The sequence below is a fragment of the Myotis myotis genome, unplaced genomic scaffold, assembly GCF_014108235.1.
Source record: "Myotis myotis isolate mMyoMyo1 unplaced genomic scaffold, mMyoMyo1.p scaffold_m19_p_1, whole genome shotgun sequence".
NCBI lineage: Eukaryota > Metazoa > Chordata > Mammalia > Chiroptera > Vespertilionidae > Myotis > Myotis myotis.
The window spans coordinates 72,183,035-72,210,860 of NW_023416313.1; the positions used below are offsets into that span (position 1 = coordinate 72,183,035).

General features: G+C 42.1%; 1 protein-coding gene across 6 annotated transcripts in view; it reads left to right on the forward strand.

The window, feature by feature from the left end:
- Positions 1-760: 760 nt before the first annotated feature.
- The window catches only part of USP6NL (USP6 N-terminal like), a 179,389-nt gene continuing 152,323 nt past the window's right edge, over positions 761-27,826 (forward strand). For 4 of the 6 annotated variants that reach the window (XM_036341238.1, XM_036341220.1, XM_036341246.1 and 1 more), the window contains exons 1-2: positions 1,770-1,908; positions 19,150-19,236. Coding sequence is in view for 2 of the 6 variants with exons in the window: in XM_036341196.1 (XP_036197089.1) it covers positions 19,233-19,236 (4 nt within the window). In the remaining 4 variants the exon portion in view is untranslated. Of the gene's footprint in view, positions 1,055-1,769; positions 1,909-19,149; positions 19,237-27,826 lie in introns of those variants that run through there. The other 2 variants (XM_036341229.1, XM_036341203.1) reach the window with 1 other exon arrangement.

The window sequence follows — 27,826 nt, forward strand, 5'->3', positions numbered from 1 at the left end:
TTGCATGACTTAGTGGTTCCCAAGGTCTCCTTAAAGGATGAGAGCTGAACCACAACCTGGCAATTTAATCCAATAACCATTTATTGAGGGCCTACCATGTACAAAGAAATCTGTGGGTCCAGTGGGACTACAAAGCTGTGTGAGTGGGGCCTCTGCTTTTCAGAAGTTCAGGAGAGCCCAGTTTTGGTGACAGCTAATCAGAGCATTCCATAAGAAGTGTTTTTGTTCTTTTAAATCTTTATTGTTGAGAGTATTACAGATGTTCCCCTTTAATCCCTCCATTCTGCACCCCCCTCCCCCTCAGGCTTCCACTCCCCAGGCCTTCCCCACCCTATTTGTGCCCATAGGTAAAGCATATTTTCACAAGATCTTTGGTGAATCCCCCTCCCCCTGCCTCCTGGAGAGTATTTGGATGCTGAAAATGTTTCCCATGTCTTCCCAACTCCTGATCTGTTTTTACCTCAATTCATAGATCAAACAGTTTATGCTATTTTTGGATCAGGATCATAAAAATAAACACCAGTCTTCACAAATCTGGCCTAAATGCATGAAAAAAAAAAAAAAAAAAGACCCAAAGGGAAGTATACATTTGTATTTTCTTAAAAGTGTCCAAATAAGATCACACGTGTGAGCCAGGAGCCTTGGGGACCACCTGAGACCTAGTCTTCCGTATAGTTCTTCAAGTCTGCCAAGATGTGACCTCCTTCGTCCCTCCTCGCCCACGTGGCACCCAGCACCCAGGTCTCAGTGCCAGTCTCACCTGCGGGGAAGTGGAGGGCACCGCACCGGGCGGAGCGGCCAGCTCCCGTCCTCCCGTCCCCGGAACCAGGACAGGAAGCCTTCCCGTTCGCACAGCCCAACTTTTCTAGCTCCTATCGGATCCACCGTCTAACTGCAGCACCTCCAGTGCTGGAAAGTTGACAGCATTCACCCTTCCTGGCACCTCGTCAGGGGAGCTCTGGAGATGAAAACTCCTGACAGCTTCCGTGGAATTAAAAAGGAAAGCTGACCTGGAGACAGAGGGGACGAAGGATGAGCGTTTGAGACCTTGCAGGTAGAACGGGGTTTTGCACAGCAGCCTCCCCAGAGCCGCGTCGATCGGAACCCCGAGATGCCGGTGCTGGGAAAGGAGAGCACTGGGCACCGCCAGAGCCATGCCGTCGGCTGAGCGGAGTGTCCCCGGGCACTGCCCCGCGGTGCCGCTGCGCTGGGGCCGGTCACAGCCCTCCCGGGGGCGCTGTCATTGCGCCACTTTCAGAGGGAACCGGAGGCACCGGGACGTGAAGCCCGTGGCCTCGGGGGCGGGGGGGGGGGGCGCGGCTGAGCAGTGGCCTCAGGAAGGAAAGCCCAGGCCATCGGCCGCGGGGACCCCGCTCTCCGGGACTCCTCGGGGACCTCCCGCGGTCCCGCCCCCCCCCCGGTCCTCCCCCGGCCCCAGGTGCCGGCTGCCCATCCCCGCGGCGCCTCCAGGGCCCCCCGGGCACCCCCGCCCCGCCCTCTCCCTCCGCGCCCGGGTCCGAGCCTCAGCGCCGGGCTTCCCGCCGGGAGCCGGGCGCGCCCCCGGCGGCGGGAACGCGGGGCGGCTGGGGCCGCCGGGAAGGGGCCGCCAAGATGGCGGCAGCCGCGGCCGCGGCGGCGACGGTTGGCAGCGGCCCGTGAGGCGGGCGGGGCGGCTGCGCGGAGGCGGGGTCCCGGGCCGGCCCGGGAGGCGGGGCCGTTTCCATAGCGGCGGCAGGAGGTGTCGGGTCGGGAACTTCCTGGTTCCCGGGCTCGGCTTCGCGGGGATCCTCCTGGAAGGGAAACAATGGGGCGGAGGGCACTGCGGTAGCCGCCGCCGCGCGAGACCCGCTGGGCCACCGGGACGCCCTGCTCCGCGCCCTCCGCTGCCTCCGCCGGGACCGTCCGGAGGTAACTTCCCTTCCCCTCGCCTGCCGCCCGCGCGTCTCCCGGGTTTCCTCCGGGGCAGGGATCCGACTTGGCCCCGGGGAGCCGGACGCCGCCATTCTCGGACCCGGGGGAGGGGGACGCGCGCGGCGGACGCCCCTGGGCGCTCGCGGGGGGCGGGCTCCGCAAACGTTGGCGGGGCCGCCCTTGTCCCCCTCGGAACCAGGATTGTGGGGTCCCCCGGGTGTGATTGACAGGTAGGCGGGCGCCGGGTGGGGGGCGCGGGGCGCGGGGGCGTGCGTGGCGGGTCCGCCGGGGCGGCGCGGGGCGACCTGCTGCGGGCGGCGAGGGGGTCGCGGGGAGGGAGACCCGCTGCCCGCTGCGCCCCGAGCAAGTTTCGGCCCCCGAGACGCGTCTCCCTGGCAAGTTTCACTTGCGGCCCCCGGAGCCCCAGCGGGCAGGACGGAGGCAAACTTCGTGCATGGAAAGGAGCGCCCGCCTTCTCGCCGGGAACTTTGTTTCCACCGGGCGCGGGGCGGGCGGGACGCGCCGAGCCTGGAAATCGGTGCCTCGGTGCGGAGCTGGCGGGAGAGGTCGCGGGGACCGCCTCGCGCCGGCCTGGCGTGGCTGCGGCGTGGGGATGGCCGCTCGCAGGTGTTTCAGAGCCTGAAGACGGGAGGCGTGTGAACCCGCCCGTGGGCACGGCTGACCGAGGGAGATGGAGCTCCTCTCCCCCGCCCCTTCCCGTTTCACCGTGCAGGTGCTTCCCCGTCCGTGGGCTTCAGCGGGAGCGCGGCTGGGAAAGGTTTTTTTGAATGGGCAGTGCCCAGCCATTGGAAAAACGTGACACAAGTGGAAAAGAAAAGTGGGGACACGACCCTGGATATTTCGTTGGCTGGAAGAAAGTGGTTTCAGCTCTATCTTAACCCATCTCTAAAGAGAATGAAGTCTTTGGGTTAGATACTTAATATTTTGTAGCTCAGCCAAGTTGGACAGAACTTTAAAGAGCGCCTTGGTCGACTCCCTCATAGGTCGAACCTCAGGGAAGTTCTGTTGGAGGAAATGAGGGTACCTTTTTTCTTTCATGAAGTCACCTTCATGAGAATTAAAATTAGCCAGCATCAAGGAAACAGTGGTTGACTTGCCTTTTTTTCTTCTTTTTTCTTAATCCTCACCCAAGGGTATGTTTCCATTGATTTTAGAGGGAGAAGGAGGAAGTGAGGGAGAGGGAGAGAGAGAGGCCATGGATCGGTTCCCTTCCTTAGGCACCCCACTTGAGATGAACCCGCATCCTGGGTCTGTGCCCTGACTGGGAATCGAACCCAGGGACTTTTCGGTGTAGGGGACAGTGCTCCAACCAACTGAGCCCCATCGTCCAGGGTGGTTTATTTGGTTTTATTTCTCATTCCATCAGACCCGAAAGTTAAGAAATATATTTGAGTTTGCTTCTCTTTTATAATAAAGTTCGTAAAGATAGACTAGTTTATTACTCAGAATGGATGTTAATCCTATGTTGTATGCTACATAGACAATTGAAATATGTCAAAAGAAAAAAAATTATGCTAATAAAAGTAGAAATTAATTTTTAAAGGAAAACCATAGTCTTAATTTCAAGTAGAGGTCTCCCGAGTTAACAGAAATTCCTTTGAGTTGTCACAAAGGCATTCAAAGAGCATTGTGTGCCAAACATTAAGTCTTGGTTGGTGTTGGTGCCTCCTTATTGGTTTTAACTGGACTTGTCAGTCTCTTGTAACTTGTTTTTGGTAAGGATATCCCATTACCAGTTTGAACAGTGTTTTGACATGAAATAGCTCCTAGTAAGGACAACTGCCATTGGTTAAACAAGTCAGAAAGAAGTGACAGCTTTGACACCATCCGTTAATGGACTGGTCATCCTTTAGCATCATTGGGAACCAAGACAACTTCCGGGCATGTGGACCCAGACTGGGCTGGGCCTCCAGTGCCAAGCAGAGGTTACACTGGCCAATCTTTGCCAACATGTGCTTATCTATGTCAAGTTACTGTTACATTTTGTAGCCAGTGGAAATGGGTGAAAAAGAGGCCAGTAAATTCAAGCTAGTGGCAAATTGAAAAAATTATTTTGCTTACAAAGTGCTAGCGATGAAAAGACAGTTTGAAGCTGGCAAAAGATTTAGCAACAATACTTTCTGCTTCAGATAGAGAGAAAGAGAGAAGAGATTACATTTTGTGGTTTATGTTTGCAATTTCACTTTAACCATTCTTGTTTTAGTGCAGTGATATTGTTATAAACAATACTCAGACTGTTTATTACCTGAAAGTTATAATTTGTCCCTTCAGTGTGATTTTTGGAAGGCATATTGTCTTCTTAGATGTGATTTACTTATGTTTAGAGATTCATATTTTTCCCTTTTAAAAACTGTCTCAATTTTTACAGTGGAAGTCAATACAAAGATAATACTAACCTGAAAGAATTCTGCCTTCTAGCACACTTCATTATAGCATGTGGGAATAGAGCATGGGAATTAGAGTCACAAACACTTGGTTTCTCTACTGGTCTGTGCCATTTCCAGGCTATTTCGCTTCATGCAATTAATTTACATTTCAAATTTGTTTTGTTTTTGTAAAATTGGGGAACATAAATTTAAGTTTGTTTATTGAACAGATATTTCTTGAGTGCCTTTAACATACTCCAAGACCTCAAGGTACCTTGTTTTTAGCAATAGGGTACATAAGTCTTTTGAAAATTTGAAGTAGAGTACAGGGAGTTCTGACATGTAAGTAAGGAACCTGACTTGATTTGGAGGTGTCAGGAGAAGCTATCCTGAGGAAGTGACTTATCAGACTTGAAGGATGAGAAAGATATGCTAGTTGCAAAGGGGAGGTGGGTGGGTGGGACCCTTTGAGGATGAGAGAAGAGCACGTATACAGCCCTTGAAGAAACTGTTGAGAAAGTTAGATAAGAATGCGTGTTTATTAGTGCCTTACATGGCACGGAAGCAACCACTGTTAGTTGTATAGAGAAGGTTCTTGGCACCATACTCTAATCATCTTGTTCCATAGCAATTATAGAAAGGCCGTCAATCTAGTGAACTCTAACTGCACTAGAACTGGAAATGACTGCACACTTTGGTGTCTACTGTCATAACTCTGGCACCGCTACTTGTTAGTTTTTATATCTCTAAAACTGGAATTAGATGTTAAATAAAAGATTCTTTAATGTCCTTACAGAGATACTGTCATCTGATATCAGCATAGTATTATATACTGATGTCAGTATAATATTTTGATTTAACCTTGATGGCATTTTTCTTTAGAAGAGCTTAGACTACCTTATTTAGAATATCTACTCACAAAATACGAATACCAATCTACCCTAAAAAATAAAATAAAATTAGTAAATAACAGGAGTTTAATTTGCTTCTAGGAAGATCAGGAGTGACTGGAGTTTCATGTCTTGTTTGCTTAAGTGTTTTTGGTTCTAAAGACATTAAATATTCTCTGATAGAGGTACACGTTGCACCTGTGTCTTGCTAACATTGATGAGTGTAGAAAAAGGTAAAATTTTATCCTGGAATTTTCCTTTCACTGAATTAGCAAGTGAATTAAAAATATTAGAGGAATGTTTTCATGAAATAAGTGAGAGGATATCATTTTAAGCTTCTTAATGTGTGAATTTCAGTTAGCAATGTTATATAGATCAGTAAAGGCAAATTAATATTTTATTATGGAATTAATGCAGTATTTATAAGCCAGTTAGTTCTTGGTGCTTTTTATTCCTGTTTCGTTTTTGGACATTTTAATGCTCAATAGCCTATCTGTGGTAACATAAGAAAAGATAAGGTTTTGAAAAGTTAGTCACAATGGAAAAAAATCAAATAGATGAGGAGGTTGAAATTAAGATTAGGTATTTGTGTGTGGGCTAAATATTTCTGTGTATTTTACCAGTGTTTGTTATAAAAATTAATGAAGTGGCATACAGTGACTACTGACATTAATGTTTAAAATTAAAAAAAATCTGCCCAGCCATGTGGTTCAGTTGTTGAGCATCGGCCTATGAACTAGGAGGTCACGGCTTGATTCCTGGTCAGGGCACATGCCCGGGTTTCAGGAGGCAGCTGATCAGTTATTCTCTCTTATTACTGATGTTTCTGCCTCTCTCTCCCTCTTCCTTCCTCTTTAAAATCAATTAAAAAAATTTTAAAAAATCTATTTGTCTCAACATGTTTCATGTTCTTTTTTTCTCTTTATAGTCTTGTTTTGGGTTGATTTTTTCAAAATAATTATTTCACTTCCTCATTTTTTATTAGCTTGGGATTATATATATATATATATATATATATATATATACATTACTATTCTTTCAGTGTTTGTCTAAGAAATTCTAATGTATTCTTGACTTACCACAGTGCAACATCAATTGAAACTTTCACCCTTTTTTCAGATAATGCATTCTTTAATGCAGATAAAAACATTAAAGCCAATGTCCTTTTATTACCTATTTCGTTGTTACCATGTACATATGCATATCTATATAATAAAAGCCTAAGGGACCATTACGGCAGAACAACCAGAACGACCAGTCGCTATGATGTGCACTGACTACCAGGGAGCAGACACTCAAGTGCATATATGTATACTAGAGGCCTGGTGCACGAAATTTGTGTACTGGAGGGGTGGGGCGGGGCCCTCAGCCAGGCCTGCGCCCTCTCGCAGTCCAGGACTCCTCAGAGGACATCCCTCTTACAGTCTGGGATCCTCCGCTCCTTACTGCCCACCTGCTCACTGCTTACTGCTCCGCTCACTGCTCCTTAGTGCTGCTGTAGAGGCGGGAGAGGCTCCTGCTGCCGCTGCACTCGCCAGTGGTGAGCCCGGCTTCTGGCTGAGCGGTGCTCCCCCTGTGGGAGCACACTGACCACCAGGGGGCAGCTCCTGCATTGAGTGTCTGCTCCCTGGTAGTCAGTGTGCATCATAGTCGTTCTGGTTGTTCTGCCGTAATGGTCGCTTAGGCTTTTATTATATAGATATGCATACGTACATATATGTATTGTATACTTAATTCCCAAAGAAGTTTTTCTGTTGTTTTATGCTGTTATTATTCAATTAGACTTATTGTATTTTTTAAAATTTCTTTTTGTATTACTGACCTTTCATTTGGAATAGTTTTTCTTCTGCCTGAAGAATACTTTTAGTATTTTCTTTAAAGAGGATTAGTATTGACAGATTTTCAAACTTTTTGTTTGTCTGAGGATGTTTTTTAGTTCACCTACATTCTTGAAAGATACATTTAGCTAGGTATAAAATTCTGGATTGGGGATCTATAAATACATATCCTTATGTGTTATTTTTGGAGAAGAGATTATTCTAAACTATTTGACTTTATTTCTATTGAGAAGTCAGCTGCAATTTATTGCTTTCTTGTTTATAATTTGTTTCTTTGTCAGACTGTTTTAAGGATTTTCTTCTTCTGATTTCAGATGATTTTCTCTATTTTCTTTTCTCTCTTGGGATAAATACCTTTTGATGCCGTGACTTAATGTATTTCACCAGTTTTTTATAGTTCACAATCATCATCTCTTCAAATATTGCTTCTTCCCCAGATCTATCCTTCTAGGGTGTCAGTTATATTCAGTGTTGGATCTCACCGAATTCTCTATGTATTTCACCTGTTTTTTATATTTTCTGTTCTTTTGTTTCTTTTTTGTTGTGGATATTTTATTCTGGCCTATCTTTACTAAATTCATCCTCGTCTTTGTCTAATCCAGTGGTTCTCAACCTTCTGGCCCTTTAAATATAGTTCCTCATGTTGTGACCCAACCATACAATTATTTTCATTGCTACTTCATAACTGTAATGTTGCTACTGTTATGAATCGTAATGTAAATATCTGATATGCAGGATGGTCTTAGGCGACCCCTGTGAAAGGGTCGTTCGACCACCAAAGGCGTCGCGACCCACAGGTTGAGAACCACTGGTCTAACCTGTTCTTACATGTATTGTCTGGGTTCTTAATTTTGGTTATTGTATTTTTCATCCTAAAGTTTCAATTTGATGTTTTAAAAATCTGCTATAATAGTTTCTAATTTAGCAGATTAGAAATAGTTTCTAATTTCCCGTCAAAATTTTCAAGCTCTGCCTGGCCTGCATGGCTCAGTGGTTGAGCTTCACCTATGAAACAGGAGGTCATGGTTTGATTACCCATCAGGGCACTTGTCTAGGTTGCGGGCTTGATCCCCAGTGTGGGGCATGCAGGAGGCAGCCCATCGATGATTCTCTCTCATCATTGATGCTTCTGTCTCTCTCCCTCTCCTTTCCTCTGTAAAATCAATAAAAAATATATTTTAAGAAAATTTCAAGCTTTGCACATATCTCTTTGGACAGAGTAAGCATGGCAGCTCTACCTCAGAGTCTTCTAGGTTTTCTGTTTGTTTTGTGGTGTGTTATTTCACGAGGAGCTAATCTCCTTATGTGCTGGCTTACCTATGGTTATGTATTGTTTATTGTATTTGAAAAAGTATTCCTAAAAGTAATTATAGATTTAGTAAGACTTTTGCCAGGCACTTAGGATCACCTTTATCCAAACAGATTTTTTTGGGAGTCTGTACAAGGAGTTATTTAGTTTACTTCTGGGCTGTCCATTCTTCTGGGATTCGGCTTTTTAAGGTCTCATTTGAGAGCAGGGAGTGGTTCCTTTGGTGGATCTTGTACTCTGATATTTTGTCTTCTTAGCCTGTAAGTCTGCCTAAGTGCATTTTAGCCTCTCAGGCACCTGTTTTGATTAGGCAAACAATCCCAGGAGTAAAATGCTATGCTCCCCATTCTGGATTCCTGTTATCTCTGTAGCTGGTAATTCCTCATTATATTGTTAGGTCTTTGTGTCCCCTCCCCCCCCTTTTTTTAAAATGAAGGTATATTAAACATATAAAAATATGTACTAATCTTAAATGTATACCTTAAGGAGTTTTTATAAATGTAATTAAGTGTATATTACCATGCCCACTTCAATATATAGGACATTTTTGCCACCCCAGGAGGCTCTGTCACACTCCTTCCCAATTATACTACCTTCCTCTCCTGCCTCAGGTATCAATTACTCAATTTTCTGTCACCATAGACTAGTTTTGCATTTTCTAGTTTTTCATCAGAATGGTATCATACAGTATGTAGTATCTTATGTCTGCCTTCTTTCATTCAACATTGTATTGTGTCAGTGAGATTCAGCTATGTTGTTGCATGTAGCAGTGGTGTTTCTTTTTTATTGCTCTGAACTTGTTCTGGGCACTGTGGCACCTAAAAAATTGTCTCACACCTCAGTGACTTCAGTGATGAAAACATTTTGTACCCCCTTATAAATCTACAGTTTGGGCAATGTTCACCTCTGTTTCATTTGCTTTCAAGTAGGTTTGCTTGAAGGTTGAGTCTAGTATTGTTTGAAGGTTTGCTCACATGTCTGGTGGTTGATGACAGAACACCTACATGTGGCCTGAGCATGCTCACTACGTGGTGGCTAGGTTCCAAGGGCAAGCGTCCCACCCACATGTGGTGAGAACGGGAGCGAAGAGCCAGTGAGCCAGACAGACGCTATTTTGGCTTCTGTGACTTGGCCTTGACATCCTATATGAAGCTTATTCAGTATTATTTCCACTTCAGTCTATTCTTTGAGGCAGTTATGAGTCTACCCAGGTTTAAAGAGATAAAAAAATGGATTCTGCCTCCTGTTGGGGAGAGGCATAATTCTGGAACATCATGTGAGACCAGAAATAATGCAGTGACCATTGTTGGAAAATACACTCCGCCTTAGAGGTAGCCTAATACATGATTGTGTCACAGTTTATTTGTCCATTCTACTCTTAATAGACATTTAATTGTCTCCAGTTTTTGGCTATTATAATAAAGTTTCTAAGAACATTTTTATATATATATATAATGTATGTATTTTGTTGAACATATGTACTCCCTTTTTTTGGATATATTCCTAGGAATGGAATTATTGAGTAATAGGAAAATGTGAATAAATATATAAATATAAATACAGTTACTAGCAAACAGTTTTCCAAAGTGGTTGTACCAATTTATACCCTCTGATATTTTTAACAATTTAAAAATATACTTAATGTATATATTTTTTTGGTCTAGCTTTCTTTTCAAGCAAGAAGGTTGATCTGTAATACCTGGTTTATCTTTGTTGGAAATGCATATCCCTTATCTTGCCTTTTATGCAATTTTTCATGTGTTTGTGTTTTACTTTCCCAGTTAGATGCTTAGTTATTAGAACATAAAGACTAGGTAGAAGAGTCTGATTGTGAAGTAGTAGACTAAAAAAAGTAATATTTTAGAATATGTATTCAAATTGCTGCTAAGAGTAGTTACCATTAGCCGATTATCTACATTAATTGCTTAAGAGAATTTTTAAGGAATTGCTTTTGGGGTGCTTGAGCCCCATTCTTCATCAGTTTATATCACACTTTGTTTTGACCCAGCTTTTTATTACCATTTTGAATTCTAAGCTCCTTCCTCAGATTTGCTTGGGAAATATTTTTCTATTACAAAAAAGTTTTCCTCCAAAGTTGATGATTTGCTGTCACAGGATTGCCAGCAGAATGCCATCTAGGTTCTCCCCTCAATCTTAGGGTTACCTTTGATTATTTCACTGTTAATAGCCATTTTGACTCTCTTCTAAGTGTCATTTAAATCGGGCCCATTTTTAAAAATAACCAACATTTTAGATTAGTTTGTTTCAGTTCATATCTGGTTATGATCAACTGATCCTGTTTATAATGCTAAGGAAGCTAGACTCTTTCTTAATTACCCAGTGAATTAAAATAAGTTTTTAGGTCATAAATCTTTCAGTGCTAGAACAAGAACTTAAAATTGTATTTCAACTCCTTTATTTTATATTGTAAGACCAAAAATGGATCAGTATTAATACATATGACAAATATATAAGATATTTAGTTTACCAAAGCATTTTTTATGCATAACCCATGATAATTTTGAGTGGTAGACAGGTTGGAAATTTTAATTGTAATTTTATAGATAAAGAAACAGGGTTAGAGAAGTGATGTGACTTGATCTGAATTTCTAGAACTGGTTAATGGCAGAGCTGGTCTATATGTATCTGGGACTTCCTATATATTGCGTGATTTAATTTTTTTTTTAACAAGGTCTGTCATCAACTTGCTGAATTTCAAGTTTATTGACATCCTATATGAATCTTCCTCTCTTCAACTGTAAATATGTGTATTTTTGGCCTTTGCATGAGCTGAAGCTCTTAACTCTCATCTCACTCTGGTTTCCCTTGGTACTTCTGTCCTGAATGTATTCTGTTAGCCCAGGATTCTGGAACCAGGTCTCTCTCTCTCTCTCTCTCTCTCTCTCTCTCTTTCTCTCTCTCTCTCATTTTATTGGTTAATAAAAGTATATAGGTTTCAGGTACAATTCTATAATACATTATCTGTATATAGTCTTTTGTGGTCACCATCCCAAGTCAAGTTTTCTTTCATAATCATTTATCCTCTCTTTACCCTCTCCTACCTCCCACTACCCTCTTTTCCCTCTGGTAATCACTATACAGGTTTCTCTTGATTGTTGTATCTGAAGCCCCTTGAGAAGTTTTTGCATTATTGTATGCCTGAGTTAGTATTTCCTGAATGAATGGATGGATGCAGTCTTGTGTTAAGAATCCAGCTAGAGATCAGGTCTGCTTTTCTTTATATGTCTCATGGTGTCAGGTATAGTGCATACTATTGTAGTTGGCAGTCTGTAATTTTTTACTCACTTTTAAAAGGATGTCAGCTCCTGAAAATCAGAGGTATTGTATCTTTCACTTTAACTTTTATCTGTAGAGCTCAGGAATTATGTACAGTTCTGATAGTATATATCGAGAGAATTAGGCAAATGTGACATGTAAACAAATTCTAAGCCACTTTTAAAAGATCCCGCCTCTGTAACAGATAAGTAAGGAGGCCTTAGAAGGGACATTTGTTTTCCTAACTACTTAGAAGTTGACATGTTGACTAGCCTAAAGCTACCAGAATTTGATAAGTCCTTTTGGAAACCTAACTTAAATTCCACCTGTAGATGGGGAAATTAGACCTCATTCTTATCTGATGCTTCATTAACATACACGTGTAAACAAACTGAGGAAACCAAAAGATTTCTCATTTTGCCCATCTCATTCTCTGATCTTTTTAGCAGGAAGTATTTTGTTGATTTAGTGAATAGGATAAACAAACCTTTTACTGAAGCAATAAAAGATTTGCTTTACTTCTCTTGAGCTGGGAAAATACTTAAAATTGTGGGAATTTAGCATTATGTTTCAGGGAGTATAGATTACAGAAAAAGCATTTTTTAATAGAAAGCTCAAGAATTGTGAAAGTACAGTGGTGAGACCTTCTATGTCAATAAAGAATGACCTTAATATTAACTAAGGTTATTTCTTTATCTGGAATGAGAATATGTTACCTGGGACTCTGCCCTGACATAATATATTTGAACTAATAAACTGTGTATCTGAATTAAGAAAAAAAGGCACTAAAATCACTATGATGTAAGTTCCATGGGGAACAGGTTCTTTATTTTGTTCATGGCTGTGTCTTCAGAGCCTAGAGCACTGCCTGACTCATAATAGCTGCTCAGCAAATACTTGTTGAATGATAGTAAATTTGTATGTTATCTGTCTTTTAAGTTTAAGCACTGAACATTAATCATTTAAGTATTGGTTTATAAGTCTTTTGTAAATAAATTTAAATTGGTTGAGGCACAATTTTTTATTACATCTTGCTGGTTGTGAGAAAGTTGCATAAAGCACATTGCAGAGCATACATTCATTGTCAGATTTCTGTGAGACATTTTACAATTGTGCATGATAGTCCATTATGTGTAAATTAACATTCATTTAGTCAATCCCTTATTATTGTACATTTAAATTGTTTATAATTTTTTTTGCGATTACAAATGCTTCAATGAAGGGAATTTTCTTAAGCTTTCTCTTGGAATGTCAGTTCAACAAATAGCAATTTAGCAAAAAAGGATCTAGGATTTTCTACTAGAAAATGAATTTGGATTACACAGTGGTGAAGATGAGATCAGAAGCTTCAGTGATTAGACAGCTGAGATCAGACGTCACAAATGGGACAGCTCTTTGGGTAGGCCAGCTGGTTCTACATGTGGATAATGTGTTGCACAGAAAAGCCATCTTGCAATTTGTAGTGGAACTAGCTGTCACTTGTATTTGTCTTTAACTTTTAAAGAGTAAATGAGTTACCACATCTGTTTCTACCTCTTTTTTTTAAAAAAATATATTTTATTGATTTTTTACAGAGAGGAAGGGAGAGGGATAGAGAGTTAGAAACATCAATGAGCGAGAAGCATCGATCAGCTGCCTCCTGCACGCCCCCTGCTGGGGATGTTCCCGCAGCCAAGGTACATGCCCTTGACCGGAATCCAACCTGGGACCCTTGAGTCCGCAGGCCGACGCTCTATCCACTGAGCCAAACTGGTTAGGGCTGTTTCTTCCTCTTAATTATGGCTTAAAGATTATAAGTGCACTTAACTCCTTTATGACATTTACATATATTAGGTTACTTTTATTTATAATCATTTTATTTCTGAATTTTATTGGAAAATTTTCACTTTTTTATATTAAAATATTACATTTATACAAAAAACTATATGTAATATGTGTTATACAATCTAATATACTGATGTCCATACTATCCCCTCCCTCAGTTTAAGTGATATTACTAGTACCTCTTGGAGCACATCTCCACACTACTACATTTTATTTTCCTGAGGAAGCCATCAGTGTCAACTCTTGCTTTTGTTCATAGTTATAATTATACTAGAGGCCAGATGCACGATATCTGTGCAAGAATAGGCCTTCCTTCCTCCTGCTGCCAACACTGGCTTCCCTCTGGCACCCGGGACCCGGGCTTCCCGCACAGCCTCAACTTTGTCCGGAAGGTCATCCGGAAGGACATCTGGTCTAATTAGCATATTACGCTTTTATTACTATAGACTAGAGGCCCGATAAACAAAATTCGTGCAAGGGGCTCGGCCCTTGCAGCCGCAGCTTTGTCTGGAAGGTCATCCGGAAGGTTGTTTGGCTACCTGGTCTAATTAGCATATTACACTTTTATTATTACAGACTAGAGGCCCGGTGCACAAAAATTTGTGCACTTGGGGGTGCGGGGGAGTCACTCAGCCTGGCCTGTGCCCTCTCGCAGTCTGGGACCCCTCAGGGGATGACCACCTGCTGGCTTAGGCCTGCTCCCCGGGGGATTGGACCTAAGATGGCAATCAGACATCCCTCTGGCAGCCTGGCAGCCCTCGGGGATGTCCACTTGCCAGTGGGGAGCAGGCCTAAACTGCAGTCGGACATCCTTAGCGCTGCTGAGGAGGCAGAAGAGGCTCCCACCACCACCGCTGTACTGGCAGCCATCAGCCTGGCTTGTGGCTGAGCAAAGCTCCTCCCATGTGTGAGCGCCCTGACCACCAGAGGGCAGCTCCTGCATTGAGTGTCTGCCCCCTGGTGGTCAGTGTGTGTCATAGTGACCAGTCATTCCCAGTCCTTCTGCTGTTAGGGTTAGTTTGCATATTACCCTGTTACTATATAAGATAGAGGCCTGGTGCATGGGTGGGGGTCGGCTGGTTTGCCCTGAAGGGTGTCCCGGATCAAGGTGGGGGACCCGCTTGGGTGCCTGGCCAGCCTGGATGAGGGGTTGATGGTTGTTTGCAGCTGGTCACACACCCTTCTGGGTGGGGGTCCCCACTGGGGTGCTTGGCCAGTCTGGGTGAGGGGCTGAGGGCCATTTTCAGGCTGGCGGGTGACTGAAGCTCCCGACATTTCCTTTTTTTTTTTTTTATTCTGGGATTTATTTACCTTGTATGGCTGTCACTGGAGCTGAGAGCCGGCTTTAGCTTTGAGGCTCGGCTCCAGCTCTGAGACTTTGGCTGCTGAAAGCAGGTATCAGGGGTTTGTTTGGCTTCTATAATTGAAAAACTGTTGCAACTCCAGCTCTGAGGCCTGGCTGGCTGAAAGCAGGTTTCTGGGGTTTGTTTAGCTTCTATAATTGCAACATTGTTTCTTAGAGTGCAGCTCAGCGGCGGGCAGCGGCAGGCGGGGAACCTTGGCTTCCTCCGTCACTGGAGCAAGCAAGCCTCCTGTTGGCTTCAGCTGCCTGGCTGCTGGCCGCCATCTTGGTTGGCAGTTAATTTGCATATCACCCTGATTAGCCAATGGGAAGCATGTCGGAGGTATGTTTAATTACCATGTTTGTCTATTACTAGTTAGAATAGGCATATGTCTCTAAAGAACATATTGCTAATTTTACGTAGTTTGGAACTATATAAATGGTATTATGTATGTGTATGTATATATTCACAAATTTAGTGAGTAAAATATTTTAGTAAAATTAAAACTCACAAATTAACTTGCATTTAAAATTAACATTTATCCTCTGCATTAGCCATCTTTTGCTGTGTAACAAACAACTGCTAAATTTCAGTGGTGTACCACTATGATCACTTAATTCTAACTGACAGGTTTGGCAGTCTCTATTTTTCATTTGATTCTTCAAATCTGTTTCCTTCTTTTTTATTCATAGTTTCCATTTTATATTGTATTTGGAAGCATTGCTGTTCTTTTTAAAAAGGTTTTTTGAGTAATCTATTTATTTTTGTTGAATTTTGCTTATTATGCATAGTTTTACATTTTGAGCTCATTTTTTATTATGCTTTCAATTATGGAAATGCTTATGAGAACTGAGTTAATACTACTTTCTCCCAGGGGGAATTTGCAGTTGAGGACACTGTCAACCCAGGGCCACTTAATTTCTAGGCTTAAGATTTTCTCAACATACAAGTAGTTTGAACTTGAACTTGAAGCCCTTGTGAAGGTTGGTTTGTTTATAGATTTCCAGGGAATACTCTCTTTCCCCTCCCTAAACATGAATAAACCTAGACTTGGCAGAACTTTCCTTATAGCATCCCTTTGGGGTATTTATTTTTTCATAGTTTATTACTTTTATTGATGATCTAGTCCTTTAGTTGCCAGGCTTTATTATGTGCTTATCTGTAGTCTGACTTCCCATATTATATAGTGTAAAGGTTTGGCTTTATCCTATGCAAACTGTTAATTCTGAAAGCCCTTCTGCATTGTCCAATAGAATTTTCTGTAACTGGAAATACTATATATCTGTGCTAATACAACAGTTATAGCCATATTTGGAATGTGGCTAGTTTGAGAAAGAAAAGGAACTTAAAATTTTACCTAACTAATTAGTTTAAAATTAAATAGCTACATGTGCCTAGTGGCTACAGTATTGGACAGTGCAGCTTGGTTATGAGAGATTGTCAAATGTCTCTAAGGGCAGTTGCTGGCATCATTGCCTATACTCTCTGTGCTTCTTTTTATTTATTTTTGTCTTTGAGCTTCTTGTGAGCTTTTCTGTGCATTTAAAAGGTTAATTCTTATATCTTATCAAGCATTTTTAGGTGCCATCTAATAAGAGGGTGTACAAACCATTTGGGCACAAAAGTCTTGGAAACTGATATTTCTGATAGCTTTAGTTTTAGTTGGAGATGTTCTTATCTTGAATGATAAAAATTGAATGATAAAAATTGAAAAATTCATAGTAGAGTGCTAGAAGTTTCTCAAGTAGAAACTGATTATGAAGTTAAAAATTATGAGAATGAATTATTTTGCCTTCCTTCTTCTACAAAGAATTTAAGTATGTTAAAAGATGAAAATATTAATAAAAACATAGAGATGCCCAACCAACAACTGAGCTACACCAGCCAGTGCTGAAACAACTCTTGATATCTTAGGAACTTCAATCCAGAAATAATTATTTATTTGGCAGCTTATGATTATTGACGAAGAGGCATGCTGCTTAGTACAAAGTGCTTTGATGTTGCCATTTCGGTATTTTAAGTTTAAGATTAAAAAATCTGATCCAAACATGAATAAAAAGAAAAGTCTCTGGGCAAGGAGATTAGACTGTACAAGTGTAAGTAAACAAACTCCTGGGTCATCTGTGAACATTTCATTTACTTTGTGTATTTTTAACATGGGATTGCCTTCCCGTGTCATCATTCAGCATGTTCAACCTCATAGTTCCTGGGAGGGCAAACAAATCTAATAGACTCAGCGAAACACCATTCATAAAGAATATTGAAGTGAGAAACTTCCATCATGTATTCTAAAACTAACATGTAGATAAGCTTCAGATTTTCCATATAACTTCTCATTTCCTTTGTGGTAATTGGATTATCTGGAAATGAAATCATTTAATAGTATCTACAGTATAGATAAAGAAGAAAGCATGTGGGATGAGGGTCAGGTCATTACGTGATAGCACTATGATTGTATGCCACTGTTAATTACAGTAGTGGAGCCATACTATTCATACAGAATGGTCAGTTTGTAAATTTATACTTTCCATGTATATTACACACATGAATAAAGTGTATATATGGGGCAAGCGTTATTTCTTCAAAGAATGTTATCCTAACTTTATCTGTTAGGACCCGTTATCCTAACTTTATCTATTATCTGTTTTAGAAGCAGAGGTCCTTAGTATTATTCCATTTTCTTAATTGATTTAGCAAATAAAGTAACCATCATTTCTTGTGATTGAAGGAAGCTACATATCAGGTAGCACAATTATACTAGTACATTTTGTATCTAATTTGATCTTATCTGTGGAATTTCATATATTAGATTTGGGGAGGTATTTATGCATCCATTGGTATATTTAAATGAAGCATTAATATTAATTTATGCCTCATTTAAAAATACATTAATCAAGAAAGGAAATTTGTGAAAATTTTTTATTTATTTATTGATTTCAGAGAGGAAAGGAGAGGGAGAGAGAAATAGAAACATTAATTATGAGAATCACTGATTGGCTGCCTCCCTCATGCCCCCTACTGGGGATCGACCCAAAACCCAGGCATGTGCCGTGAACTATGACCTCCTGGTTCACAGGTCAATGCTCAACCACTGAGCAACACTGGCTGGGCAGAAAGGAAATTTATAATGTAAATTTTAGCAAAAGGTTAAATATATTTATACTAATACAAGGTGATGCTTTATGTTATACCCAAGTGAAAAGAATAAAATACAAAATTTTGTATGTAATGTTTATAAATTATATTGAAGAAATAGTTACAAAAAATGCCTTGAAAAGAAATATACCCCTAATATACCCTAAATATAGCAGTGTGGTGTTGTGATATAATTTTTTCTACTTTGGTATTGTTTTCAACTTTTTTAAATCAGTGAAACCATATTACTTTTATAGTGAGGAAAATGCTCATTTTTAGAGAAAATCTATAGCAATAACTTTGATAAGCTTTATTTAGTCGTGTATATAAATAATTTGTATGCAATCATAGTAAATTTAGCAGGTGTGCTGTGCTGTATTTACTCTAGCTGGAGTGCTTGTTTAATATTAAGACAAAGATCACCTTACTGAGTTTCTGTATGGTAATTACTTTATACATTTTATTTACATTTGAGGTAACTTCTTATAGAAAAAGAAAAATAGAATGGGATCATGATGTTCTAAAGATAGACTGGCATTTTTTTATGTTTAGATTAGAGGCCCGGTGCATGAAATTGGTACACTCGGCGGGGGGGTGGGAGGGGGGTCCCTCAGCCCAGCCTGTGCCCTCTCACAGTCCAGGAGCCCCACAATCAATCACCCCCACAGAGGGAGGCCCTGCCCACCTGCCACAGCACCACCACCAGGTAGCCAGGGCCTCCCTCTTTGGGGTGATTGATCATGGAGCTCCGCCATCAATCACCCCAAAGAGGTAGGCCCTAACCACTTAGCTGGGGATCCGATGGATTGCCCCCGCAGAGGGAGGCCCTGCCCACTCGCCACAGCCTGCCGGTTGGTGGCCTGGGCCTCCCTCTTTTGGGCGATCGTGGAGCCCCCGAATTGATCCATCGCCCTGCTGGCTGGTGGCTTGGTCCTCCCTCTGCAGGGCAATCATGGGGTCATGGCCGGGCCCTCAACCAGTCACGTTGCACTTGCCTTGGCTGGTCTGGCACCAGTGGGTGTTATAGTGTGGTCATTGGAAGGTCGTCCCGACTGTCGTTCTGCTGTTCGGTCTTTTGGTCGATTTGCATATTATGCTTTTATTATTATAGATGACACCAAGAGGTTCTTTTGGACATAGAAAATTTTAAACTAAATTATTTTCATCTCCATTTAGAAAACTTAATTTTAAATACTTTCACAAAATATGACTTATTTCTCTATGTTTTTTGACTAGGACATGTATTCCTCCGAGAAATCTTGGACAGCAGATTTTGGCTTAATATCTGATTGGGGCAACATACAGAGACATTTCCAGTCATGAGTAAGTGTCCTTCTTTATTTCATTTCAATGGTCTCAGGAGCATGTGCAATGCTGTATATAAAAAGAGAAAAAAATTATTACTGGACAAATTGGAATTATGTCACTTCATCCAAGAGATTGGATAATCTGTTTTAGCCCAGTACTGTGCACTTGTCTCTATTTAAACAAGGAATTGCTTTTTGATGTTTGATTTATTCTAAGAAGTTAGATGTGGTAAGAAAATCTGTGTTATTAGCTTCTTGGCTGATTTATGATTCTATTATCTATAATTTTTTTATTGACTAGCTATTGGAAAATGACTCATTAGAAATATGAAGCAGGGAAAATTGCAATTGACCTTAATCAGCAGATGTTTTATTGTGTGAAATTTGATTATTGAGTAACATGGGTTGATATTATGTTCAAGCACAAAATTAAACAAAAAAGAATAATAAAGTTCTCTTTATCAACATCTTTGATGGAACAAGGTACCAAGTCTATTCTATAGACTTAAACCACATTTGATGTAGATTTTATCTTCTCAGTTGTATATGTAATGTTTTTTGTCATTTCTAGCCACTTCTGCTTGTGAATAGGAGAACTGGATATTACTATTTTGTGTTAACTGTTTACTTTTAGAGAGTGAGGACAGAGTTCAGATTTTACCCTATCATAACCCTGATAACTTTGATATATGACAGCTTTTTCGATTATGAAAATTTTGGGAAGGAGTGAGCATTTCTTTATTATTATAATATTAGGGAGTTTAAAGTTCTTCACATATTCATATTATGCAGGATGGGACAAAATGAAGTTTACAGTTGTTCACATGGAATCTAATACAACTAGAGGCCTGGTGCACAAAAATTTGTGCACTCGGGGAGGGGGGGTCACTCAGCCCAGCCTGTGCCCTCTCGCAGTCTGGGACCCCTCAGGGGATGACCACCTGCTGGCTTAGGCCCGCTCTCCGGGGGATTGGACCTAAGATGGCAATCAGACATCCCTCTGGCAGCCCGGCAGCCCTCGGGGATGTCCACTTGCCAGTGGGGAGCAGGCCTAAACTGCAGTCGGACATCCTTAGCGCTGCTGAGGAGGCAGAGGAGGCTCCCACCACCACCGCTGTACTGGCAGCCATCAGCCTGGCTTGTGGCTGAGCAGAGCTCCTCCCATGTGTGAGCGCCCTGACCACCAGAGGGCAGCTCCTACACTGAGCGTCTGCCCCCTGGTGGTCAGTGTGTGTCATAGTGACCAGTCATTCCCAGTCCTTCTGCTGTTAGGGTTAGTTTGCATATTACCCTGTTACTATATAAGATAGAGGTCTGGTGCATGGGTGGGGGCCAGCTGGTTTGCCCTGAAGGGTGTCCCGGATCAGGGAGGGGGTCCCACTTGGGTGTCTGGCCAGCCTGGATGAGGGCTGTTTGCAGCTGGTCACACACCCTTCAGGGTGGGGGTCCCCACTGGGGTGCCTGGCCAGTCTGGGTGAGGGGCTGAGGGCCGTTTTCAGGCTGGCGGGTGACTGAAGCTCCTAACCGCTCCTTTTTTCTTTTTCTTTTCTTTTTCTGGGCCAGCTTTAGCTCTGAGGCTCGGCTCCAGCTCTGAGGCCTCCGCTGCTGAAAGCAGGTATCTGGTTTGTTTGGGTCCTATAATCAAAACACTGTTTCAACTCCAGCTCTGAGATCCAGGCTGGCTGAAAGCAGGTTTCTGGGGTTTGTTTAGCTTCTATATTTGTAACAATGTTTCAAGCTGCAAGCTCAGAGGCCGGCAGCGGCAGGCGGGGAACGTTGGAGTCCTCCGTCACTGAAGCAAGCAAGCCTCCTGTTCGCTTCAAGCTCCCTGGCTGCCAGCCGCCATCTTGACTGGCAGTTTATTTGCATATAGCCCTGATTAGCCAATGGGAAGGGTAGCAGAGTTACGGCTAATTACCATGTTTCTCTTTTATTAGATAGGATTATCTAAAAATAGACAAACATGGTAATTAACCGTACCTCCGATATGTTTCCCATTGGCTAATCAGGGTGATATGCAAATTAACTGCCAACCAAGATGGCGGCCGGCAGCCAGGCAGCTGAAGCCAACAGGAGGCTTGCTTGCTCCAGTGACGGAGGAAGCCAAGGTTCCCCGCCTGCCGCCACCCAGCTCTGAGCTGCGCTCTGTGCAACTATGTTGCAATTATAGAAGCTAAACAATCCCCAGAAATCTGCTTTCAGCCAGCCAGGCCTCAGAGCTGGAGTTGCAACAGTGTTTCAATTATAGAAGCTAAACAAAGCCCAGACCTGCTTTCAGCAGCGGAGGCCTCAGAGCTGGAGCTGAGCCTCAGAGCTAAAGCTGGCTCTCAGCTCCAGTGACAGCCATGGAAGATAAATAAATCCCAGAATAAAAAAAGAAAAAGAAAAAAAGGAGAGGTTGGGAGCTTCAGTCACCCGCCAGCCTGAAAACGGCCCTCAGCCCCTCACCCAGACTGGCCAGGCACCCCAGTGGGGACCCCCACCCTGAAGGGTGTGTGACCAGCTGCAAACAGCCATCATCCCCTCATCCAGGCTGGCCAGTGGGGACCCCCACCCTGATCCAGGACATCCTTCAGGGCAAACCAGCCGTCCCCCACCCGTGCACCAGGCCTCTATCCTATATAGTAAATGGGTAATATGCCTCCCAGCACCGGGATCAGCGGAGCCGCGAGGCCTCCCGGCACCGGGATCAGCGTGACAGTGGCGGCGCCCCAACCCCCTGATGGGCCCTGCTCTGTGGGTGATAGAGGGCGGCGCCCCAACCCCCCCTCCCCCCCCCACGGGCCCTGCTCTGTGTGTGACGGGATAGAGCCATAACCTCCCCATCGGCCCTGCCCTGAGTGTGACAGGGTGCGGCGCCCCAACCCCCTGATCCGCCCTGCTCTGTGTGTGACAGGGGGCGGTGCCCCAACTCCCCTATCGGCCCTACTCTGTGAGTGACGGGGGAGCTCCTCAACCTCCTGATCAGCCCTGCTGTGCATGACATCGGGGAGCTCCCCAACCCCCTGATCGACCCTGCTCTGTGCGTGACAGGGTATGGAGCCCCACCTCCCCGATGGGCCCTGCTCTGTGAGTGACAGGGGGCAGCGCCCCAACCCCCTGATTGGCCCTGCTCTGTGCGTGACGGGGTGGCGCCGCAACCTGCCCATCGACCCTGCCTTGAGTGTGATGGGGCGGTGCCCCAATCCCCCAATTGGCCCTACCCTGAGCGTGACTGAGGGTGGCATTGCAACCTCCCGATCCGTCCTGCTCTGTGCATGACAGGGGGCGGCGCCTCAACTCCCCAATCAGCCCCGCTCTGAGCCTGACCAGGGGCTGCACCTAGGGATTGGGCCTGCCCTCTGCCACCCGGGAGCAGGCCGAAGCCAGCAGGTTGTTATCTCCTGAGGGGTCCCAGACTGTGAGAGGGCACAGGCTGGGCTGAGGGACCCCCCCTTCCCCCCGAGTGCACAAATTTTTGTGCACCGGGCCTCTAGTTAAATAATAATATAAGACTAAACTCTGTGTTTTGCATACTCACAACTGTAAACCTAGTTTTGCCCCACCCTGTATTTACCTTAATATTGACCAGAGTACCTTTTCTTATCAACAGTTTAAATAATTAGGCAATCTATAATAATAAAAGCATAATATGCTAATTAGACCAGATGTCCTTCTGGACGTCCTTCCTTCTGGACAAAGCTGCAGTGGGCGGGGGCCACAGCAGAGGCGGCCATGGTGGTGGCGGTAGGGGGCCAAGGCCGTTGCATGAATTTTGTGCATCGGGCCTCTAGTTGATAAATGAAAATGAAGCTGTTGTTACTGTGGTATCTTTGAGTGCTTTCTACTAAGAATAATATTGCAAGAAGTAGTCTTTGATTTTTTAGACTTTCTAGTGTGCACATTTTCACAGTGGTGCACTTTGGATACACAAGGATAGTTGCCAGATGAGTTCAAATACAGATTAAGAAAGAAGCTGCATTTGTTATTTCAGCTCCATTCATCTGAAGTTTTGTGAGAATGTTTATCTGATGCAGTGATTTTCAAGTGTATGCTGCAAGAGTTTTTAAAACATGCAATGCCTGACTAGTCAGGGGCACTGATATCTTTTCCCTTAGATTGTCAAATAAAAAAATGATAGCAGCCAACACAATAGCCATTCGGTATAAATGAATAAAAATTATACCTACTTTTTTTTTTTTTGTTCGGATCGGCAAAAAATATAATATTGGTGTGCTGCAGAATTTTAGTAATTAGGTTATGTGTGCCATGAGATGAAAAGGTTGAAAATCGCTGATCTAATATAAAGTGCCAGCTCTAATAAATGTGGTGATATTAGTTTGTGAAACTTAGAAATGTCAAGCCTTTTAACTTAAAAAATACTTACATTTTTGAAATTTAACTAAATTTTGTTTTACTCTGTAATCTTAATGTTCTGTTAGTATCACTGTTACATATGGTTACTTCTTTGAGCTCAGGTACCAGTTATCTTTCCTTTCTGAGTCTCAGTGTCTAACAATGTCTTGTCCACAGCTGCCTCTAAGAACGCAGAGCCCTGTTATTATATGTAAATTACAATGGCTATATTTCATTTGCAAGATTTTTTGGTATGTTTGTTAATCCTCACCTGAGGATATTTTTCCATTGATTTTAGATAGAGTGGAAAGGAGGGAGGGGGATAGGGAGAGAGAAATATGGATGTGAGAGAGACATCAATTGGTTGCCTGGGGATTGAACCTGTAACCCAGATATGTGCCCTTGATTGGGAATTGAATTGAGCCTGAGAACCTTTGGTGCATGAGACTGAGGTCATAACAAATGTCCCACACTATCCAGGGCTGTAAGATTTTTTTATCAGTTCTTTTTTAGATCCACTAGTTGTTTTCTCACCTCTCCTTGTTTGTTTTTGTTTTTTGTTTTTTTTTTAATTTTCTGGTTCTTTTTTATTCCTTCATCTCATTGTGAGCCTTTTACATGTTTATTTTAAAGTCTTTTTTAGATCACTGGATTATTTTTAAATTTTTTGTCCAGTGAATTTATGTTGTGGTTTTTACGTTGATATCATTGGTGTTTTCTTTATGTTCTATAAGTTTTCAGGCACATTTTGATGAGGATTCTTTTTCTTTCTCTTATTTTCTCTCTCTGTCTATCTCTTTTTGTGATTGGTCTAGCAGACTTATAGTTGCCTCTTGTCTGGCTTCGGTGTTCCCAGATCAGAATCTGGTCTTGTGTTAGTGGATCAGGGCTTGGCCCCATAGTGACGTTGGGGATATGACAGACTCAGTCACTGAGTCAGCTGGCATTAGGTCAGCAGCATCCTAAGCTGTAGCCTCAGTGCAGTTAGCAGAAGTCTTTTTCAGTCTGGTTTCATAATCAAGAAGTGCCACCCTGTCCTTGGTTTTAATCTAAGAGCTTGGCTACTACCCTGCTTTATATGGAACCCTTGTATTTACGATTACCCTAGAATCAACTTCCTGCTGATTTTCCTGCTTTGGGGCCCAGAGCCCAGGAGGCCTCCTGGCTTCAGCTTGGCTCACACTTTGTGTTCCTGTTAGATTTTTGATCCATAGAGATGTTTAACATGTTTTGGGATGTAGGTATGTTGATGATTTGTTTTTATATTTTATCTGGAATTTCTCTGTTTGTTGCCAAGACAGGGGAGCCACAAAGAATGAACAATGCCACTGGTGTTAAAATAAGCCCCAAAGCCCTGGCCAGTGTTGCTCAGTGGTCAAAGTGTCAAACTGTGACCTGAAGGCTCTTGGGTTCGATTCCTAGTCAAGGGCATGTATCTGGGTTTTGGGTTCACTCCCATCCCCTGGTCTGGATGTTCGCTGGAGGCAACCAGTTGATGTGTCTCCCTCACATCGATGTTTCTCTCTCTGTCCCTCTTCTCCCTCCCTCCTTTACACTCTCTCTGAAAAACCAATGGAATAAATATATTCTCTGGTGATGATTAACAAGTCAACAAATAAAGCCCAATGTCCTTATTTCACATTTAAGATTAAAAGAAAAAAATCAGTTTCTGCTTAGTTCCCTAGTTCCTAGAGTTCCTCTCTGTCATCCTTGTACCACTCAGCTGGTTAGGTGAGTCCCATTGCCCTTCTTCTCCATAGCACTCTGCTTGCCTCATTCTGGTACCTATCATACTGTATTAAAATCACCTGCTCATTCATTCTTATCTTGTCTATAGATTCTTGAGGGCACAATTTTATTCCTAGTGCTAAACACTATTCCTGGTACTTAATGGTGTTCAATAAATAGTGCATAGATTTTGGTGTTTCTAAGTAATGTCCTTTGTATGTGGTAGTTATTCCACATATTTTAAGGTGAAATTTGAGCTATTGCCCTGAAGAGACAGAGATAGACAGAAGGAGACAGAGAGTGAGAGAGAAAGAAAGGGGGGCGGGGAAGAGAGAGAGAGAGAGAGGGAGAGAGACAGAGACAGGATGAAGCATTCCAAGTAGTTGGAGCCGTGTGAGAGTTATACGAAAGTTTGACTACTGGTAGTTGTTACCAAGTAGTTGAACATTCTGGAGATTAGAGATAGGAAAGGCCAGGCCATGTACATTCCAGGAAGTTTGAAATTTATCTTGTAGGGCTTAAGGAGCTATTTAAGGATTTCAATGAGGAAAGCACTTTAAGGTTTCATTCTGGAAAAATTATTCTGACAAGTAGACATTTTTGTTAGATGTAAACTAAAAAGATCAGTTATAAGCAGTTTTTGCCTTTTCTAGCTTTGTTCTTAGTTTTCAGCTCTTTGCAGTCTCCCTTTGAAATAGACTTTAAGTTCTCTTTCTTGTTCTTGCCAATTTGATGATTTTGCCTAGTGATGTAAGTCATCCTTGAGTGGACCATTCAAGGTGAGGGCATGTTGTGGTGGTCACGTTATGCTGCAGTTACCAGGGAGTGGGAACTGAATTTATCAGCGTTCCTGTTTTTGATAAAGAAATATTGGAGAAGCTAATTTACATTCCCACCAACAGTTTATGAGGGTTTCCTTTTTCGCCATATCCTCTCCAATCTTGTTATTTCTTGTCTCGTTGATAATAGCCATTCAAACCGGTGTGGTGATATTTCATTGTGGTTTTGTTTTCATTTGCCTGAAATTATTGATATTGAACACCTTATGTGCCTTTTGGCCATCTGTATATCTTCTTTGAAAAAATGTCTGTTTAGATCCTCTATCCATTTTTTAATTGAAAAAATTTTTGTTTGCTATTGGTTGTATGAGTTCCTTAGATATTTTGAATATTGGATTTGTGATTTGCAAATATTTTCTCCCATTTGTCGATGGTTTCCTTTACTATACAGAGCCTTTTAGTTTGATGTAGTATCACTTATTTATATTTACTTTTGTTGCCTTTGTCTTTGGAGTCAGTTCTAAAAAATCAATGCCAGGATCAATGTCAAGGAGCTTATTACCATGTATGTTTTCTTTTGGAGTCTTATGGTTTCACATCTTACATACAAATCTGTAATACATTTTAATTTTTGTGTATGGTATAAGATAATGGTCTAGTGTCATTATTGTGCATGCGGCTGACCAGTTTTCTCATTACCATTTATTGAAGAGACTGTCTTTTCCCCATTGTATATTCTAGGCTCCATTTTTATAAATTATTTGAGTATATATGTATGGATTTATTTATGGCCTTTCTATTCCATTCCATTGATCTATGATAGATAAATGGATAAATAAGATGTCGTATATACATACAAAATAGAATACTGTTCAGCCATAAAAATAAAATCTTGCCATTTGCTTCAACATGAATAGACCTTAAGGTATTATGGTAAGTGAAATATGTCAGACAGAGAAAGACAGATCCTGTATGATTTCACTTTATTTAAAATTAAAAACAAATAAACAAACAAAACAAAACTTATAGATTGGTGGTTTTCAGAGAAGAAGGCGGTTGTATGGGTGAAATGGGTGAAGGGGATCAATTATATGGTGACAGGTGGTAACTGGACTTATTGTGATAATCACTTTGTAGTATATACAAAGACCAAATTATTATGTTTTTTAATAATTATGTAACTAATATAATGTTATGTAACAATTTTCCCTCAATTAAAAATTTATAGGTTATATGTTGAAATGATAATACTTTGGATAGATTGAGTAAAATATATTAAAAGTAAAAAAAAAAAGGGGTTCTAAAAAATATTAGAGAAGCAATATTTAAAAGTTAGAAAGAGCCCTGGCCGGGTAGCTCAGTTGGTTGGAGCGTTGTCTGTAAACCAGAAGGTTGCGGATTTGATTGCTGGTCAGGGCACATACCTAGGTTGAGGGTTTGATCCTTGGTTGGGGCACATATAGAAAGCAACTGAACTATGTTTCTCCCACACATGGATCTTTCTCTCTTTCTCTCTCTCTCTCTCTCTCTCTCTCTCTCTCTCTCTCTCTCTCTCTCTCTCTCCCCCCTCCCCTTTACCCCCCCCCCCCCCTGTCTATCTAAAAATCAATAAAAAAAACCATATCTTAGGTTGAGGTTTAAAAAAACAACAGGAAGATACGTCATTAATGTCTAGATAGAATTTCCAAATCTAGATTTGGGTGATATTGATGGGTAACTAAAATTTCCAGTATTTCTTTATAGAGTAGAAGAAAGGTTGGATAT